General features: G+C 35.2%; 2 protein-coding genes and 1 pseudogene across 2 annotated transcripts; all 3 read left to right on the top strand.

Moving 5' to 3' along the window:
- Positions 1-166: 166 nt before the first annotated feature.
- On the top strand, positions 167-7,446 carry LOC103852352 (protein SUPPRESSOR OF NPR1-1 CONSTITUTIVE 4). The gene is made up of 11 exons (XM_009129257.3): positions 167-398; positions 541-834; positions 919-1,536; positions 1,619-1,657; positions 1,786-2,070; positions 2,196-2,320; positions 4,469-4,937; positions 5,018-5,887; positions 5,982-6,008; positions 6,117-6,143; positions 6,235-7,446. Exons 2-11 carry the CDS (start codon positions 621-623, stop codon positions 7,317-7,319), a joined length of 3,759 nt encoding a protein of 1,252 aa, XP_009127505.2. The 5' UTR covers positions 167-398; positions 541-620; the 3' UTR covers positions 7,320-7,446.
- A 281-nt stretch (positions 7,447-7,727) lies between these two features.
- LOC103852351 (LEAF RUST 10 DISEASE-RESISTANCE LOCUS RECEPTOR-LIKE PROTEIN KINASE-like 2.8) lies at positions 7,728-10,916 on the top strand. Its single transcript, XM_009129256.2, has 5 exons — positions 7,728-8,298; positions 8,480-9,178; positions 9,385-9,408; positions 9,532-9,555; positions 9,649-10,916. The coding sequence occupies exons 1-5, from the start codon at positions 8,088-8,090 to the stop codon at positions 10,779-10,781; spliced, it is 2,091 nt and encodes a 696-aa protein (XP_009127504.1). The 5' UTR covers positions 7,728-8,087; the 3' UTR covers positions 10,782-10,916.
- A 903-nt stretch (positions 10,917-11,819) lies between these two features.
- LOC103852349 lies at positions 11,820-16,864 on the top strand (annotated as a pseudogene).
- Positions 16,865-16,965: the final 101 nt, after the last annotated feature.

Below are 16,965 nucleotides of genomic sequence, written 5' to 3'. Positions count from 1 at the left end.
AGAGTTCAGAGGCAAAAAATCACTTTACAAATTACAATATAAATTATTAAAATAAATATAAATTAATTAATTAAATAAAAATTTAATTATACCAAACAATCCGCGCGTAGCGCGGATAAAAGATCTAGTATTATTTAAAAAAAATGAAGACGACTTCAAGAGTCAACTAATAAAACCATTTATTAAAGAAAAGCTTATGCATAAAAGTCGACTATTGTTGTTTTCCTATCTATATGGTGTAAATTCCCGAGAAGAAAGAAGGTTGTGAAGTTAACTTCCGGCAAGTAATCCGACAATGCAAGCTTAGACAATTTTACTCTATGGTCTTGTTCTGATTCAGCTGTTTGCTGCTCAAACAAATGCTAAAAGATCTAGAAGTCCATGGCAGACACTCAGTGGTAAGAGTGCACTCACTTTTCTGTTTATTTCCTTAATGGATGATTTTCCGAGAAATAAAAGGACTTTCTTTCTTTATATAGATGTGTAGTATAAGTTGGGATAATCTCTTTTATTAAAATAACTTTTTGTTTTTTTCACCAGGTGATGCTCCTCTTGTAATTGCTAGTGGTGGGTTTTCTGGATTGTTTCCAGACTCGATTCTTGATGCTTATAAGCTCGCAATGCAGACAAGTGTACCCGGTGCTGTTCTATGGTGTGATGTTCAGTTAACCAAAGATGACTTTGGCATTTGCTACCCTGATTTAAAGCTGAACAATCACTCAACTATTGAAAGTGTCTACCCAAAACGCCGAAAATCTTATCTGGTTAACGGAGTCCCTACTAACGGTTGGTTCACCATTGATTTCTCCTTGAGAGATCTCAAGAATGTTTCTTGTAAGTGTTTCAGTTACTGTCTGAAAATAATTGCATGTTGCTTCTCACAAATGGCTCTCTTTTTTTTCTTTTACATGTTTGCAGTGATCCAAGGAATATTATCACAGACAGGAAAAATTGATGGAAATGGATTCTCAATTTTAACGGTCCAAGATGTAACAGCGCAGATAAAACCAGAAAGTATTTGGTTAAATGTTCAGCACGATGCATTCTATGCTCAACATAATCTGAGCATGAGCAGCTTTCTGGTATCAGCTTCAAGAACTGTTTCCATTGACTACATCTCTTCCCCTGAACTGAATTTCTTTCAGAAACTTACCGGCCATTTCGGGCGTAACGGACCAAGTTTTGTGTTCAAATTTCTTGGAAAAGAAGATTTTGAGCCGACAACAAAGCGAACATATGGTTCTATCTTGAGTAACCTAACTTATGTCAAGACGTTTGCTTCAGGAATTCTCGTTCCGAAATCGTACATATTGCCACTGGATGACAAGCAGTACTTGCTTCCTCCTACATCCTTAGTTCACGATGCTCATAAAGCTGGATTACAAGTATATGTGTCAGGTTTTTCCAATGATGCTGATATTGCATATAACTACAGTTTCGATCCAGTGTCTGAGTATCTATCTTTTATGGACAATGGTGATTTCTCTGTCGATGGTGTGCTCTCTGATTTTCCCATAACTGCATCTGCATCAATTGGTAAGCATATTTTCTTCGAGAGTTTTTTTCTGGACACTAAGCTTGTGTTTTATGCAATTATTTGTTTTCATATTTTCCTCAGACTGCTTCTCCCACATTGGCAGAAACGCTACAAAACAAGGTAGTAAGAGTAAATATTTGCATAATTGACAAAAAAAAGAGAGTACTTATTTGCATAATTATTTTCTTTATAATTGAAAAATAATCCTATAGTTGACTTTATCATCTACCAAATGGTTCGTGTCTCAGTGGATTTTCTTGTTATATCAAAACATGGAGCGAGTGGGGACTATCCTGGATGTACAAATCTGGCATATGATAAGGCAATCAAAGATGGAGCTGATGTTATCGACTGCTCGGTCCAAATGTCCAGGGAAGGAAAACCCTTTTGCTCAAATTCCATTGATCTCGAGAAAAGCACAATGGCCGCCCAGACTCCTCTTAGAAACCGTTCAACAATTATTCCTGAGATTAGCTCACATGCTGGAATATACACTTTTAGTCTCACATGGCCTGAGATCTACAACTTGACTCGTAAGTTTCTCAAATATCTATTTCCTTATCAATTTTACATTATCCTAACGTAATATGATAAGATAAAACTACGGACTACTTGAGAGATTTACATTACCATAACTATTCTCCCATTTTTTGTGCAGCTGCGATTTCAAACCCTTACAGGAATCCGAATGAGAGAGATTCTGGGAGGATTATGTCACTCTTTGAATTTCTGAACTTGGCAAAGAACTCCACTTCTCTCTCTGGTATTTTGATCAGTGTAGAGGTGAGTTCTAGCATTCATGTCGGGTCAGGGTCCTTCAATATAGCAAATTTGGATCCAATAGGTATTTTTAGTTTTTCTTGTTCGGTTCCGAATCGGTTCATGTTAGATCCGGGTCGGTTCGGATGATGATTTTGAAAACCTGTTTAAAAACCTATAATTTTAGGGCACATTCCAGATTCACATTGGTTTGGATATTTTGGACCCGAACTAGATCCGAATTATCGGAACTGGACCCAAAAACCCAAAAAATGTAAATACCCAAAACATATTCAAAAGTTTACCAAAAATTATCCAAAGTACCCAAATACCCAAACTATATTTCAAAAAATCTGAATTTTTGCTTGAACAAACCGAATACCTAAAACCCAACTTTTTAAAAATATATGTAATCCCCCAAACATTATTTGAGAAGTGATTTGACACATATACTCTCCACAATCACTTTCAGAAAAATATGACATGACTACTACTAATATTTATGACATGGCTTATGACTAAATATGACATGGATAATTATTTTAATATTAATTTATATTTTTGATAATTTTTTTAGAATATAGTTTTAACTCATACATTATATTTAATGTTGATTTATATTTTTGGTAAACTTTTTAAAATAATGTAATAATTCATACATCATCGCTAAAATAAATATATTCAAATATGACTTCATATATTTTGAAATATTATTTAATTTTATTTTTATAATTATACAAATTCTTTATAATTATTTTCAAAATTTTCAACAACTTTATTAAAAAATTATAAATTTTTAATCATGAGTTTCTTTTATATATCTACAAATTTTATGAATACTGTTTATTTTTTAATTTTTGATAATTGTACAATTTAGAGTAATTAGCGTAGATGCACCCAGAAACCCATGTAATTTGTCATATAACATTGTTTCTATTTAATATTTTAGTGACTATAATACCCTTATCTATATCTCTCTCTCTTGTCTATTTTATGTGTTCTAATCTCTTTATCTCTCGTACAAATTCTTCAAATCATCTTCTAATTCAACATAAATCTCTTATTTTTTTTATTCTGATTCTTTTGACACCCATAATGTTAATCTTATTATCTCACCCCAATTCCAATGTTTCCAATTTCGAATCACAATCAACTTTTAGATAATATATACGTTAGTAGGTATTTTATTATTTACCTACTATTATTTAGATTTTAATGGATTCTTAATCGATACATGAAGTGTTAGCTGTTACAAATAGATTTGGAGCTATTTAATAGATAATTAATTAATTGTTAATAGTTTCATTAACTGATATATGATTTGTTAGTCGATACATTTGTTTGATACATAGATTGTTAGATGATACTGAAATTATTAGCGGATATGTTAGTTGATATGTAGATTGTTACCTGCTATGTAAATATTTAGCTGATAGATCTAGAGTTACTTGTTTTCGACAAAGCATAAGGGCATTTTCGTCCGCACAGTGTCAAAATGTTACTCCTTTTTGGATTATCCATAATTATGGCCATTCAGCAAATTTACCCCTTAATTGGGAATATTCCACACATTGTCTCTACAATTTATATATTTTTTTTTTTAATTTTTTTCCAAGTTGATTTAATATACTTAACCAAAATAAATATATAAAAAATCTATCTAACATTATCATTTTAAAGATATACATATATGTTCTTAAATATAGTTAAAAAAAATATTTTATCTTAATTTTATGTTTAATTAAATCAAAATTATATTAAAATATTGGTAAAAAAAATAAAATCTATAATATTAATAAATTTTATTTTTAAATATAATTAAAATTTAAAAGGTTATTATTGCACATGGTGTAAGAAAACACCTAGTACCAAAAATAAACCAAAACACCTAATATACCTAATATATACAATAATATTTTGAAATTACGGGTATCCAATCGGGTCTCGGAGAGAACCGAACGCGAACTTGTACCTGCATGTCCTGAACAATATCCAGCATGTTAATTTGCCTTTATCCAGATCCGAACCGAACCTGTTTTTTCAGGTCGGTTTCGGGTTAGGTTTTCAGTTCCGGGTAAAATGCTTAGGCGTATTCAGCTACTCTTAAGATTTTAGCAATCAGACTGTGACGTCTTCTAATGGCAAGCCATTATTTATTTTTGTGTCCTTCAGAATGCAGTGTACCTTAGAGAGAAGAAAGGTCTCGACCTTGCTAAAGCGGTTCTTGATACACTCACGGAAGCTGGTTACAGCAATGGAACGACCACGAAAAGAGTCATGATACAGTCGAGGAACAGCTCGGTTTTAGTTGACATCAAAAAGCAGAGCAAGTATGAGACTGTCTACAAAGTTGAAAAAACAATTGATGATATTAGTGACTCTGCTATCGAAGACATAAAGAAATTCGCTGACGCTGTTGTCATCATAAAACCATCAGTCCTTCCCTTATGTGATGATTCATTTGTCACTGGGAAAACCAATGTAGTGGAGAGGCTGCAGAAGTCTAAGCTCCTGGTCTATGTGGAACTGTTTCAGAATGAGTTTGTATCTGATGCAACAGTTGAGATAAACTCATATATCACTGGAGCCGGTATCAATGGAACCATCACAGAGTTTCCTCTTACCGCTTCAAAATACAAAAGTAAGTGTCCTCAAAGTTGAACTACCAAAGGTTTCACAACACAGAGTTTTTAACATCAACACCTAACTTTGTTTCTGCAGGGAATCGATGTCTGGGAACGAAAGAAACTCTACCGTACATGGCCCCTGTTATACCTCGCGGTCTCTTACAAACGGTGAATCCTTTATCTCCAGCCCCAGCTCCAAGCCCAGCTCCAAGCCCAGTTTTCACAGATGATTATGTCGCTGGGCCACCACTACCTCCAAACCTTAGTTTCACAAATGATGGTCGTTACAAACTATGCAGCCAACCGTTTAGCTGTGGCGATCAGAAGGATCTATTGTACCCTTTCTGGATACCTGAGAGAGAAGAGTGCGGCTACCCCGGCTTCATGCTCAATTGCAGCAGTGGATTCGCAGAGCTGACTCTCTCCTCCGTGAAGTTCAGAATCTTAATGGCAAACTATGACTTACATTACATAACTCTCGCCAGAATGGATTATACCGACAATCTTTGTCCCTCAAATCCACGAAATGAACAATTCAACCAAAGCGCCCTTCAATTCGATCCCGGCACCAAGCTGCTAACAATTTTATATGGCTGCCGGGACTTACCATCAAATATTTCTAATAGCCTAGTTTACAATTACGTTACAGATTTTCAATGTGAGGGTGGTATGGAAGGGCTAAGAAACTACTGCTTTGTGAAAAACACCTCGTCTGCTTTGCTCTACATGAGGGATGGCACTAAAGACTTGGAGAAAAATTGCAAAAAGGAAGTCAGTATACCTGTTTGTGACTCGACGTTATCCAGTCTGCGTTCAGATAATCCAAACAAGTCTCTTGAAAAGGGTTTCAATCTTGAAATTAAACAAGACTGCTTAGTGTGCTTAGAATCCAACGGTGCTTGTGGATATAATCGCGGATTCGTCTGCTATTGTGGCGATGGGACTCATGGACATAACTGTTATGGTAAACCATTGTCTTGTCTGATTTTGTTCTTTTACTTTTCTTTCTCTTCGACATCAAGTTTGGTTCCATTCTAATATTTTGAACGGTTGAACAGGGTCTTTGGTCAACGCAATCCACAAAGGTTAGTTTGATTGGAAGATAGATTTTGAACTTTGTTTTTCGTACTTTTATTTCGAGATCAAGTTTAGTTGCATTCTGACTAAATTTTAATTGCTGAACGGTTGAACAGGATCTTGGATCAATGTAATTCTCAAAGGTTAGTTCACTGGGAGCATACATTTTGAACTATATCCGATACATATAGTAAAAATGAAGTTATTTAATCCAAGTTTTCTCTGTATTTCTAGTTGCGGGTTCGATAGCAGGCGTTGTTCTGTTCGTGATCTTATTATTATTCTTTCGTCATTATCTACGGATGAAAGAATTACGTCTGAGACAACAGAACCTGAAGTCCCTCATTCCACTCAAACACTACACTTATGCACAGGTGAAAAGAATTACAAAGTCATTTGCGGAAGTGGTCGGGAGAGGCGGATTTGGAATTGTTTATAGAGGAACTCTTTCTGATGGCCGTATGGTTGCGGTGAAACTCTTGAAAGATTCAAAGGGTAATGGTGAAGATTTCACCAATGAAGTTGCAAGCATGAGCCAAACTTCTCATCTCAACATTGTTACCTTGCTTGGTTTCTGCTCTGAAGGTTCCAAACGAGCAATTATATATGAATTTTTGGGAAATGGATCTCTTGATAAATTCATCTCAGACAAGTCCTCGGTGAATTTGGATTGGGCGACATTGTATCAAATTGCGTTAGGAGTTGCCCGTGGTCTGGAGTACTTGCATCATGGCTGCAAAACAAGGATTGTACATTTCGACATCAAACCACAAAATGTACTCTTAGATGAAAACTTTTGCCCCAAAGTTTCGGACTTTGGGCTTGCTAAGCTCTGTGAGAAGAAAGAGAGTGTCTTGTCATTGCTGGACACAAGAGGTACAGTAGGGTACATTGCACCAGAAATGATTTCAAGAGTTTATGGGAGCGTGTCTTACAAGTCAGATGTTTATAGCTATGGAATGTTAGTTCTTGAGATGATTGGTGCAAGGAACAAAGAAAGCGCTCATCAAGACTCTGCTTCTAACACAAGTTCAATATACTTTCCTGAATGGGTATATAGGGATCTTGAATTAGGAAAGCCTAGAAGGCTTATTGAGGACGGAATCAACAATGAGGAAGAGGAGGTAGCAAAGAAGATGGCATTGGTGGGTTTGTGGTGTATTCAGCCTTCCCCATTAGATCGGCCACCAATGAACAGAGTCGTAGAGATGATGGAAGGAAGTCTTGAAGCTCTTGAAGTGCCTCCAAGGCCTGTCTTGCAGCAAATTCCCACGGCAGCTCTTCAGGAATCTCTAACGCTTTCAGATAGTTTGGTTTAAGCAGAATGTTTGATATCTGTAGCCCTTTGAAATTTATCAAAGCGCAGAAGCAGCGATACATGTATCTGAGAAATGTCATATAATGTCTATATTTCGAAAAAAGTGAAAACATATGTTAAATTAGTTTGTTGAGTGGTGTTATCTTAAATTGCTCAAGTTCAGATCAATCATGTGATTAATCCAACAATTTATCATTTAAATCGCAATAAGGAGACGGTAATAAACTTATGTTTTATAGGTTTAACTAACAATTAAATTGATACCATCTAACCTCCAAACAAGCACGGCCTACGGTTCACATATTCCCCTAGTTCTGTGTCCACCTTTAGCATTGTAACGATAGTCAAAAGTTCATAAGACTAACAATTAGTAATTATTTTTTCTTTGACCTTATTTAAAGAGAGAATAGACACAGCTGAAAGACAGAAGATGTGGTTTTCAACGTCACAACCAAAAGAGACTAAATTTCAGCTTACTATGGAGATGTGACTTATGTATGTTTACCTTAGACAGAAGATGTGGTTTTTAAGATTATTGAATTAATAAGGTTTCCAGTCTCCTAACTGAAAAGTCTTTGGTTGTAAAAGTAAACAATTTTAGAAGACAAGAGATAGTGTGGTATAGTTGTGTGGACAAGTCTCTCTTACTCCCATTAAAGTAGAAAATGAGTTTTAGAATAACCAATACCACTCTTTTGTTGTTGTTCTACTTCAGCAGCAACGTATTAGTCATATTAACAGTGTCCAACGGAAAAATGATTAGCACCAAATGAAAAGCCTAATTAAGAAAGCCATGCGAATAGAAAAGCTCTTCCCTTTCATATTTGGTCTCTCTCGCGTTAAACCACTTGCTCCGCTCCTCTTTAACAGTAACCAAAGACAGAATACACACTTTTCAAGAATGAACTATCCCTTTAGTTTTTGTTTGATATTATTTGCCATCTTCTCCTCTTTCAGCCATCTTCCTGGTGTATCAAGTGGTAAGTTAGCATCAATTTTCTCAAGCACATGTTTACCTAATCCGTAATCATTTTCCTGACCTCGAAGAAAAAGGACAACATAAGGAACTAATGATCAACCAATCTCAGTCTCATAACCAATTTTTTTGGCGTAAATAAATAATATTGATGCTGTTTTTGAACCCATCTTATTTTTTATCAGCTGGTGAGCTTTACAAACTCTGCAGTACGACGTTTAGCTGTTGCGATCAGGTACATCTGAATTATCCTTTCTGGAAACCTGGTAGAAAAGCATGTGGCCACCCAGAGTTCGAGCTCAACTGTAGCGGAGATTTTGCAGAGCTCAACATTTCCACTGTGAAGTTCAGAATCATAGATAGTAGGTACTATGAGACAACACTCATAAGAACAGATTATATTGATAATCTTTATCCCAGAAACCCACTGAATGCGCAGTTCAATGAAAATGTTGTTTCCTTCACCCATAACACTGAGCTTGTAACAATTTATTATGACTGCCCAAACTTCTCACCACTTATCCCCCATAGTTATTATGTTGGAGAGCTTCTTTCTGGGAATGGCAGAAGAAATTACTATGTGACAAAAAACCTCACGTCCCCTTCACTTCACGATATTAGAAGTCTTTTAGAGAACTTCAGGGGAATGTGTAAAAGAAATGTCAGTATTCCTGCATCTGGATCTGCACTGGAGACGCTGCAGAGGAGTCCGAATACATATAATCTAAAGAAGGCTATTGAACAAGGTTTCAAACTTTATATTAACTCGGATTGTGAGAGGTGCAAAGGCTCTGACGGTGCTTGTGGATATAATCAGACCTCAAGCGCTTTTGTCTGTTATTGCAAAGATGGACCGCGTAATAGTTCATGCCGGACACACAACCGTAAGTTTTCTTTCATTCATGGTCTTGTTTCCTAATGTCCTTCGCCAAGAACCAACTCTTTTTCTCTTCCACAATCGCCCACCCACCTTTTGATCAGATTATTTACAAACCTTCCTTTAGTTTCAAGTTTTTGTTTTTTCGTTTGTGTTCAGAGCTCTGTCTCCAGCTCAAACTGACTTTCTTTTGTATCCATTTAATTTATGCAGGAGCTGATCTTATAGAGGGCATAGGTGCGTAACCTTCTTCGAATGACTTTTTTTTACCCTCCTTTCTAAACCATTGTTTTTCTCTAATTGCTCTTTTCATTTCAAAAGTTTCATTCTATGCTGACAAATTTTATTATGGTTTTGCAGCTATTGTGATCATTATTCTTGTAGGTTAGTTCGCTGCCCAGATAGATATTTATAACTGTTTTTGATCTTCCTACACTATGAAAAAGTTACCAACCAAACCTTTTTCTGTTTTTCTAGCTTTGTTTTCACTAACAGGTATTATTGCGTTAGTCGTGTTCTTGTGCCCCTGTTTCCGAGTCCAAATTTTCCGCAAGAGAAAAACATCAGATGAGAGGAGACATGAGAAGTTAAAGGCTCTTATACCACTCAAACACTATACTTATGCGCAAGTGAAGAAAATTACAAAGTCATTTGCAGAAGTGGTTGGAAGAGGAGGATTTGGAGTTGTTTATAGAGGAACCCTTTGTGACGGCCGTATGGTTGCGGTGAAGGTCTTGAAAGATTCAAAGGACAATAATGGCGAAGACTTCATCAATGAAGTTGCCAGCATGAGCCAAACATCTCATGTCAACATTGTTTCCTTACTTGGATTCTGCTCCGAAGGTTCAAAAAGAGCCATCATATATGAATTTCTAGAGAATGGCTCGCTTGATAAGTTCATCTCAAACACCAACATAATGAATTTGGACTTCACGGCACTGTATGAGATTGCACTAGGAGTTGCTAGGGGGTTAGAGTATTTGCACTTTGGCTGCAAAACAAGGATCGTGCATTTCGACATTAAACCTCAGAACGTGCTGTTAGACGAAAATCTTCTCCCCAAAGTTTCTGATTTTGGACTTGCTAAACTCTGTGAGAAAAAAGAGAGCATAATATCGCTGCTAGACATGAGAGGGACAATAGGGTACATTGCGCCAGAGATGTTCTCCCCAGTGTATGGGAGTGTGTCTCACAAGTCAGATGTGTATAGCTATGGGATGCTACTACTCGAAATGATAGGCGCAAGGAAGAAAGAAATAGTTGATCAAGTCTCTGCATCGAATGCAAGCTCAATGTATTTTCCCGAATGGATAGACCAAGATCTCGAGCAAGGAGACAATGTAAGTCCTGCCGAGTATGGAATCAGAAGCGAAGAAGAGGAGATAGCAAAGAAGATGAAAATTGTGGGTTTGTGGTGTATACAGTCTTCCCCGTCAAACCGCCCTCCGATGAACATAGTAGTAGAGATGATGGAAGGAAGCCTTGAAGCTCTTGAAGTGCCTCCTATGCCTGTCTTGCAACAAATTCCAGCAGCACGGCTTTCTCAATCATTTTGGGATTCTGGGGAGGGTTCAAGCGCTTCTGAAGTATTGGTATGCTCTGCAAAATGAAAACTGGAATCTGCTTGCCGTGAAAGTCATTTATGTAATAAAAAGTTGTTTATGTTATTTGCATAACAAATAGAGAACAATGTATTTTTTAGGGGAAAATCGCATAAAAAATCTTGAAAGTGTCACTTACTAGCACTTTAAACCTTGAACTTTTTTCACTAACACTTTTAACCTTCAAAGTGACATTTTTATCATAAAAAACTTCCAAAGAAGAAAAATGACCGGCTGAACAGGTTAAAAAAGTTTTTTTTTTTCAAAAAATAATTATTTAATTAATAAATAAACAAAAAAATTAATAAAAATCGGAAAATTTAACAAAAAACTCATAAATGAAAAAAATTGAGAAAAATAAATAAAGATTTAGAAAATTAAATAAAAAATAACTAAAATTCAAAAATAAATATGATCAAATTAAAATAGAGAAAAAATAATAATAAATTTCAAAATTTTGAAATTTCAAAAATTTGAAAATTCAAAAAAGTTTTTTTTTTCATTTTCAAATATAATGTCGGAAATTATCATTGGAGATATGCCAAAAACCGTCATTGGAGATGTCGGAAATAACGGTTTTTGGCATATCTCCAATGATACGATTTTTGGCATATCTCCAATGATAATTTTTGACATATATTTAAAAATGAATGTTGATAAAAAAAATTCATTTTCAAATGATTTTTTTTTTTAATTTTCATTTTTTTTTTGAAATTTATGATTTTTTTTATTTTTCTCCATTTTAAATTGATCTTATTTATTTTTTGTTATTTTTTATTTAACTTTTTTAAATCTTTATTTATTTTTTGAATTTTTTGAATTTATGAGTTCTTTGTTTAATTTTTCGATTTTTATTAATTTTTTTGTTTATTTTATTAATTAAATAATTATTTTTAAAAAAAAAACTGTTTTTAACTTGTTAAACCGGTCATTTTTCTTCTTTGGAGATTTTTTATGATAAAAATATCACTTTGAAGGTTAAAAGTGTTAGTGAAAAATGTTCAAGGTTTAAAGTACTAGTAAGTGACACTTTCAAAATTTTTTATGCGATTTTCCCATTATACAAGAAAAGCTGGTTTACGTGCGCTGAAAGCGTCTTGTCGGATTGGAATGTAATAAATTCGTTGATATGTGTGTGTGTGGGTGTGTGATTGTGAACAAACCGTTGAAAAGAAAGAAAAGACTTTTCTTGTTCAGAACTTTGAAAATTCCTTCTCGCTCGTATGACTTGCATGATCATCGAATCACCAAGGATAAACCAAACTCCCCTAGTCCCCTGTAATATCCAATTATCTTCTTCCTTCTAACCCGTTCTCTCTGTTCTTGATTTCCTATGTCTAGATTCATGGTCTCTTTTTTGTTCTTACTCATCCAGCTTTTGAGCTTCTCTGTTCAAGCTCAGCGTACGAAGACACCACCAACAACAGAGTTCACTTTCCAAGGTTTTAGTGAAAACAAATCGGAGATTCAAACAGAAGGAGCAGCGATCATCACACCAGATGGACTACTCTTATTAGCTGAGTTTATTTATAGCAATGATATATAAAATAGATACTCTTATTTATATTATCTTCTATAATTATGCTAATAGAAAATTAGATATATTTAGTTTGCACATTCATAGTTTAAAAAAAAAAAATTGTTGCAATTTGTAAATTATACATGCTATTTTGATTCTTTTAATATGAGCAGTAAAATCATGTATAATATTTACAAAAAGTAACTAATATTATAGAGATGCTCATCTTGAAATGTCTACATCATTGTATCCTGACTTTGTAAGTTGATGAGTAAAGAATTTATACGTTTAGAAAAGAAATGAAAATAAAATAAAAGTCCCTAGCCTCTCAACAGATCAGAGAAAAAGTCTTTTCTGTGGTTAGTTTTCGTCAAACCCAGTTTCCCATGTATCCTCCGCTCTTCATCACCTTAGTAGTCTTCTCCGTCGCTAGCTTCCCGTCGTGCTTCTCCGCTGACCAACAGTACGAGGAGTGCCGATTACCTCTGAGATGTGGATCGGAACCGTCGGTGTTGTTCCCGAACATCACTTACCCATTTTGGGGTAATAGCATCGGCAAACCCAATTTCTGCGGTCAAACAGAGTTCGAGCTTTCCTGCAAGGAGAATCAAAATTTAACCCTAGAAATCGAGAATTTCACACTTCGTGTTGTTTCTGCGAATCTGGATAACAAGATAATCACTGTAGCCGATGAGAGTTTCTTACACGATGGTTGCCCACAGATTTTCAACTTCACGGGGGCTATGCAGTTCACATTAAACCATAACACCGAGACAATCTTTCTATTCAATTGTCCCAGTAATAACCCGGTGACAACTTCGTCAACGATTACTTGCCAACTAAGCAATAGCAATCTAATAACATATCATGCCTTTGGATCAACTAATCCTCCTCAAAATTGTACCATGGTTGGAGAAATTCCGATGCTTGCGTCTGCTAAGAACCTTCTTCAGCAGTCGAATGCCTCAGATCAATCATTGAAGATGGCTTTGGAAAAAGGGTTCGATTTGAGGTACGATAGTGAAGACGATGTTTGCCAAGCTTGTACCAAGTCCAAAGGGATTTGTGGTTCGGAGGTACGATCGGGAAATTTCATGTGCCTGTGTGCAGACAAGCCTTACAACTCCTCGTGTAAGGATGTCCAAGGTTAGTCGTTTATCATTTAGATTCAAGTTTCACTTCTATTATTTATGTGATTACATGTAAGATTAGTTTCAACAAATCAATTTTGCACAACACAAATAGCATGTAATGATTATCTCGTTTTTCCCCCGAATCATACAAATTCTTAAGGGTCATGTTTATATTTTTCTTAGAATGGTCCTAAATTAGTAGGATTTTAATTAAATATTATTATTTTCACCACCCCCTCGTGCCTTTTTACCTCAAGGGGATTAGTGACCTTTTAGAAGAAGTCAGGGTAATCTGCAGAAAAACGTCAGTGTTTTTGTGTCCGGGCGTACACTGCAGAATAAGCATAATCTAAAGAAGTCTCTTGAAGTTAACACAGATTGTTGAATGTGCTTTATATAATCAGACCACAAGAGGTATGATCTGCTATTGTTTAGAGGGGCCACATTATTATTCTGGATTTCTGGTGGTTATAAAGTATTTCAAATTAGCATAAACAATACTTCTTATGTTTCATAATGTATAATGTTTAAAGGAGTTTTTGATGTTTTCATTTTTCTAAATAACTTTTATCATTATTAAAAGATTAACCAATAATATTTTGTATCTGGTTGAATAGCTTTTAATTTATATTTTAATTTAACAAAAAACAACTTTTTTAATAATTGTGTATAGATCCAAAACATCATATATTTTGAAATTGATACAAAGTATGAAATTTCATCCGTGAGTTTTTTATAAGTTTGCTAAAAGAGAAACCAACCCCTAGAAAAAGCTTTAACAAAAAAGCATAGGAATTACAACAACTAGGGTCGGCCCGTCCTACGGGCGGGATATTAGTTAATTTGATATTCACTAAATGCTCGAGTTGAAATTTGTTTTAAGATTCAAGAATTTGGTTATCTGTTATGTGTTACTTATTAGTATGCGGTGGTATAATTGTTTTTCGATTATTCTTACTTTGGTATTGTATCAAATTAACTAATTGTCCATGTTATAATTATAGATGTACAAATGTGGATTTGTGATAAAGTTTGATGACAATACTGTTTTTTTTATTCTTATTCATAGTGGAGTGTGCATGTGTCAGAAAGAGGCCTATAACAACTTTTATGTTTTTGCGTATGGATTTTAAATATATATTATTTTGTATAATGCATACTTGCTCTACAACATTTACTTGTAGACTAAACAAACTGTTTTCTATATTTTTAAAAGAGAAAATATTTAGTCTAGAATATAACATGGACATATGTATTGACTATATATAGAAGTTGGTATTATTTTAAAATGACATATTTATAGAGGTTTTTCAACCATTACTTCACTGGCACAAAACATTTATAACTGTAAATACCTTCTTTTAAAAGCAAAACTAATAAAGCGTGTACAACAAATGTATTTTGATATATATTATATGCATCAAGTTATTAAAGTTGGAAACATTGCAAAACTTTTTGGAGCAAAGTTTTTAACTTCACGATCTTTATCTTGACGTCAGTTCAGTGTCGGCCCTGGCCACAAGCAGAAGAAGCATGTGCTTCCAGCCGACACGATAATAAGTATTTTCGCGGTCACATATTTATAAAAAGTGACTTTAGCCTAGTGGTTTTTAAGAGAAATTACCAGTGCTAGAGGTGCTGGGTTCAGTTACCCATATTTTGGTCCCAAATATAAAATAGGATACGTGTCACTCCCATAACACACGACTTGATGATGTGTCATCATAGGAGAAAAGCGAGCATATTTATATATATATATAGATTAGTTCTTCCACAAGAACAACCCCACTAGTCCCCATCCCCAGTCTCGCTTCCACCAAACTTGCAACTAGAGAAAATAGCCTTTTTAGTTTCTGATAACCATTTATATGCAACCTCTTGATATCCCCAGGTTTTTTTTTTTTAATTTCTAATAGGAGATTCAAAAGTTATTTCTTCAGGTCTAACTGATATTTTCTTACTGCAATTTCACTGATGCATGGACTGGCCAGGCCCCAATTATGAAGTAAAAATAGGTGCTCGCCCTTCCCCTTTTCGTTCGAAAAACCTGATTTGATTATCATAATCTTATTATGAAACCATGTAATCTGTGTTTGTATCTCTAGGAATCGCGGCAGGTGTTACATTTTTGGGGTTACTTCTTTTATCCGTAAGCTGGTTCTGTTACAACACCCAGCGCATGAAGACGTCGGATGATCCAAGACAACAAAATCTAAAGGCCCTTATTCCACTAAAACACTATAGCTATGCGCAAGTAAAGAGAATTACAAAGTCATTTACCGAAGTGGTTGGGAAAGGTGGATTTGGCACTGTTTATAGAGGAACCCTTTGTGACGGTCGCCGTGTTGCAGTGAAGATTTCGAAAGACTCAAAGAGTGATGGGGAAGACTTCATCAATGAAGTTGCGAGCATGAGCAAAACTTCTCATGTTAACATTGTTGACTTGCTTGGATTCTGCTCTGAAGGTTCCAAGAGAGCAATTATTTATGAATTTCTAGAAAATGGGTCTCTTGATAAATTCATCTCAAACAAGACCTCGGTGGACATGGATTGGATGACACTTCACAGGATCGCACTAGGAGTTGCTCGTGGGATAGAGTATTTGCATCATGGCTGCAAAACAAGGATTGTACATTTCGACATAAAACCACATAATGTACTCTTAGATGACAATCTTTGCCCCAAAGTTTCAGACTTTGGCCTTGCTAAGCTTTGTGAGAAGAAAGAGAGCATCTTGTCAATGCTGGACACAAGAGGTACAATAGGGTACATTGCTCCTGAATTGTTTTCATGAATGTACGGCAGAGTTTCACACAAGTCAGATGTGTATAGTTACGGAATGTTAGTTCTTGAGATGATAGGAGCAAGGAACAAAGAACGAGCTGGTCAAAATTCTGAATCAAATGCAAGTTCAATGTACTTTCCTGAATGGATATATATGGATCTTGAAAAGGGAGACAGTGGAAAGCATAACAGGAATGTAATTACCAGTGAAGAAGGGGAGATAGCAAAGAAGATGACATTGGTTGGTTTGTGGTGTATTCAACCTTCCCCACCAGATCGCCCGCTGATGAACAGAGTGGTAGAGATGATGGAAGGAAGTGTGGATTCTCTTGAAGTCCCTCCCAGACCTGTTTTCCAAATTCCCGCAGCACCATTTCAAGAACCTTCTACGCTGTCAGAAGATATATCGAGTTACAAAGATGTATGTTCCATGGATGTCGCATAAAGAACGATACCTCGTGAAGCACAAAACCATGCAACAATTATATTTATACAAAAGTATGTTACCGGAGAATTCATTCCCTAATGACTGACTGTGGGGTATGATTTTCTCCATAAACTGTAAATGCTTTTAGTTTATGAGCAAACCTACTGTGCGTGTGTAAAATTTATTAAATGTTATTCAGATATTAAAAAAAAAAAGGATCACTTGAACACATTGTTTTCTGTGTTGAAAAAAAAAAGAATACATTGTTTTCAGAAAAAAAAAGGAATTAACCAAATAACAATATCATTAGCATTTTCTGATCCAAAGGAA

This window comes from Brassica rapa, chromosome A02 (assembly GCF_000309985.2).
Source record: "Brassica rapa cultivar Chiifu-401-42 chromosome A02, CAAS_Brap_v3.01, whole genome shotgun sequence".
Taxonomy (NCBI): Eukaryota; Viridiplantae; Streptophyta; class Magnoliopsida; order Brassicales; family Brassicaceae; genus Brassica; species Brassica rapa.
The sequence above is the reverse complement of the archived record's forward strand: the minus strand, read 5'-3'. Positions and strand labels throughout refer to the sequence as shown.

Excerpts from the sequence above, each read along its gene's own strand:
- LOC103852352 (XM_009129257.3), top strand. The coding sequence starts at position 621 with ATGCAGACAAGTGTACCCGGTGCTGTTCTATGGTGTGATGTTCAGTTA. Across the intron at positions 1,658-1,785 it reads CAGAAACGCTACAAAACAAG|TGGATTTTCTTGTTATATCA; the intron begins GTAGTAAGAGTA and ends TTCGTGTCTCAG. Across the intron at positions 5,888-5,981 it reads TCATGGACATAACTGTTATG|GGTCTTTGGTCAACGCAATC; the intron begins GTAAACCATTGT and ends ACGGTTGAACAG.
- LOC103852351 (XM_009129256.2), top strand. The coding sequence starts at position 8,088 with ATGAAAAGCCTAATTAAGAAAGCCATGCGAATAGAAAAGCTCTTCCCT. Across the intron at positions 8,299-8,479 it reads TCTTCCTGGTGTATCAAGTG|CTGGTGAGCTTTACAAACTC; the intron begins GTAAGTTAGCAT and ends ATTTTTTATCAG. Across the intron at positions 9,179-9,384 it reads TTCATGCCGGACACACAACC|GAGCTGATCTTATAGAGGGC; the intron begins GTAAGTTTTCTT and ends TAATTTATGCAG.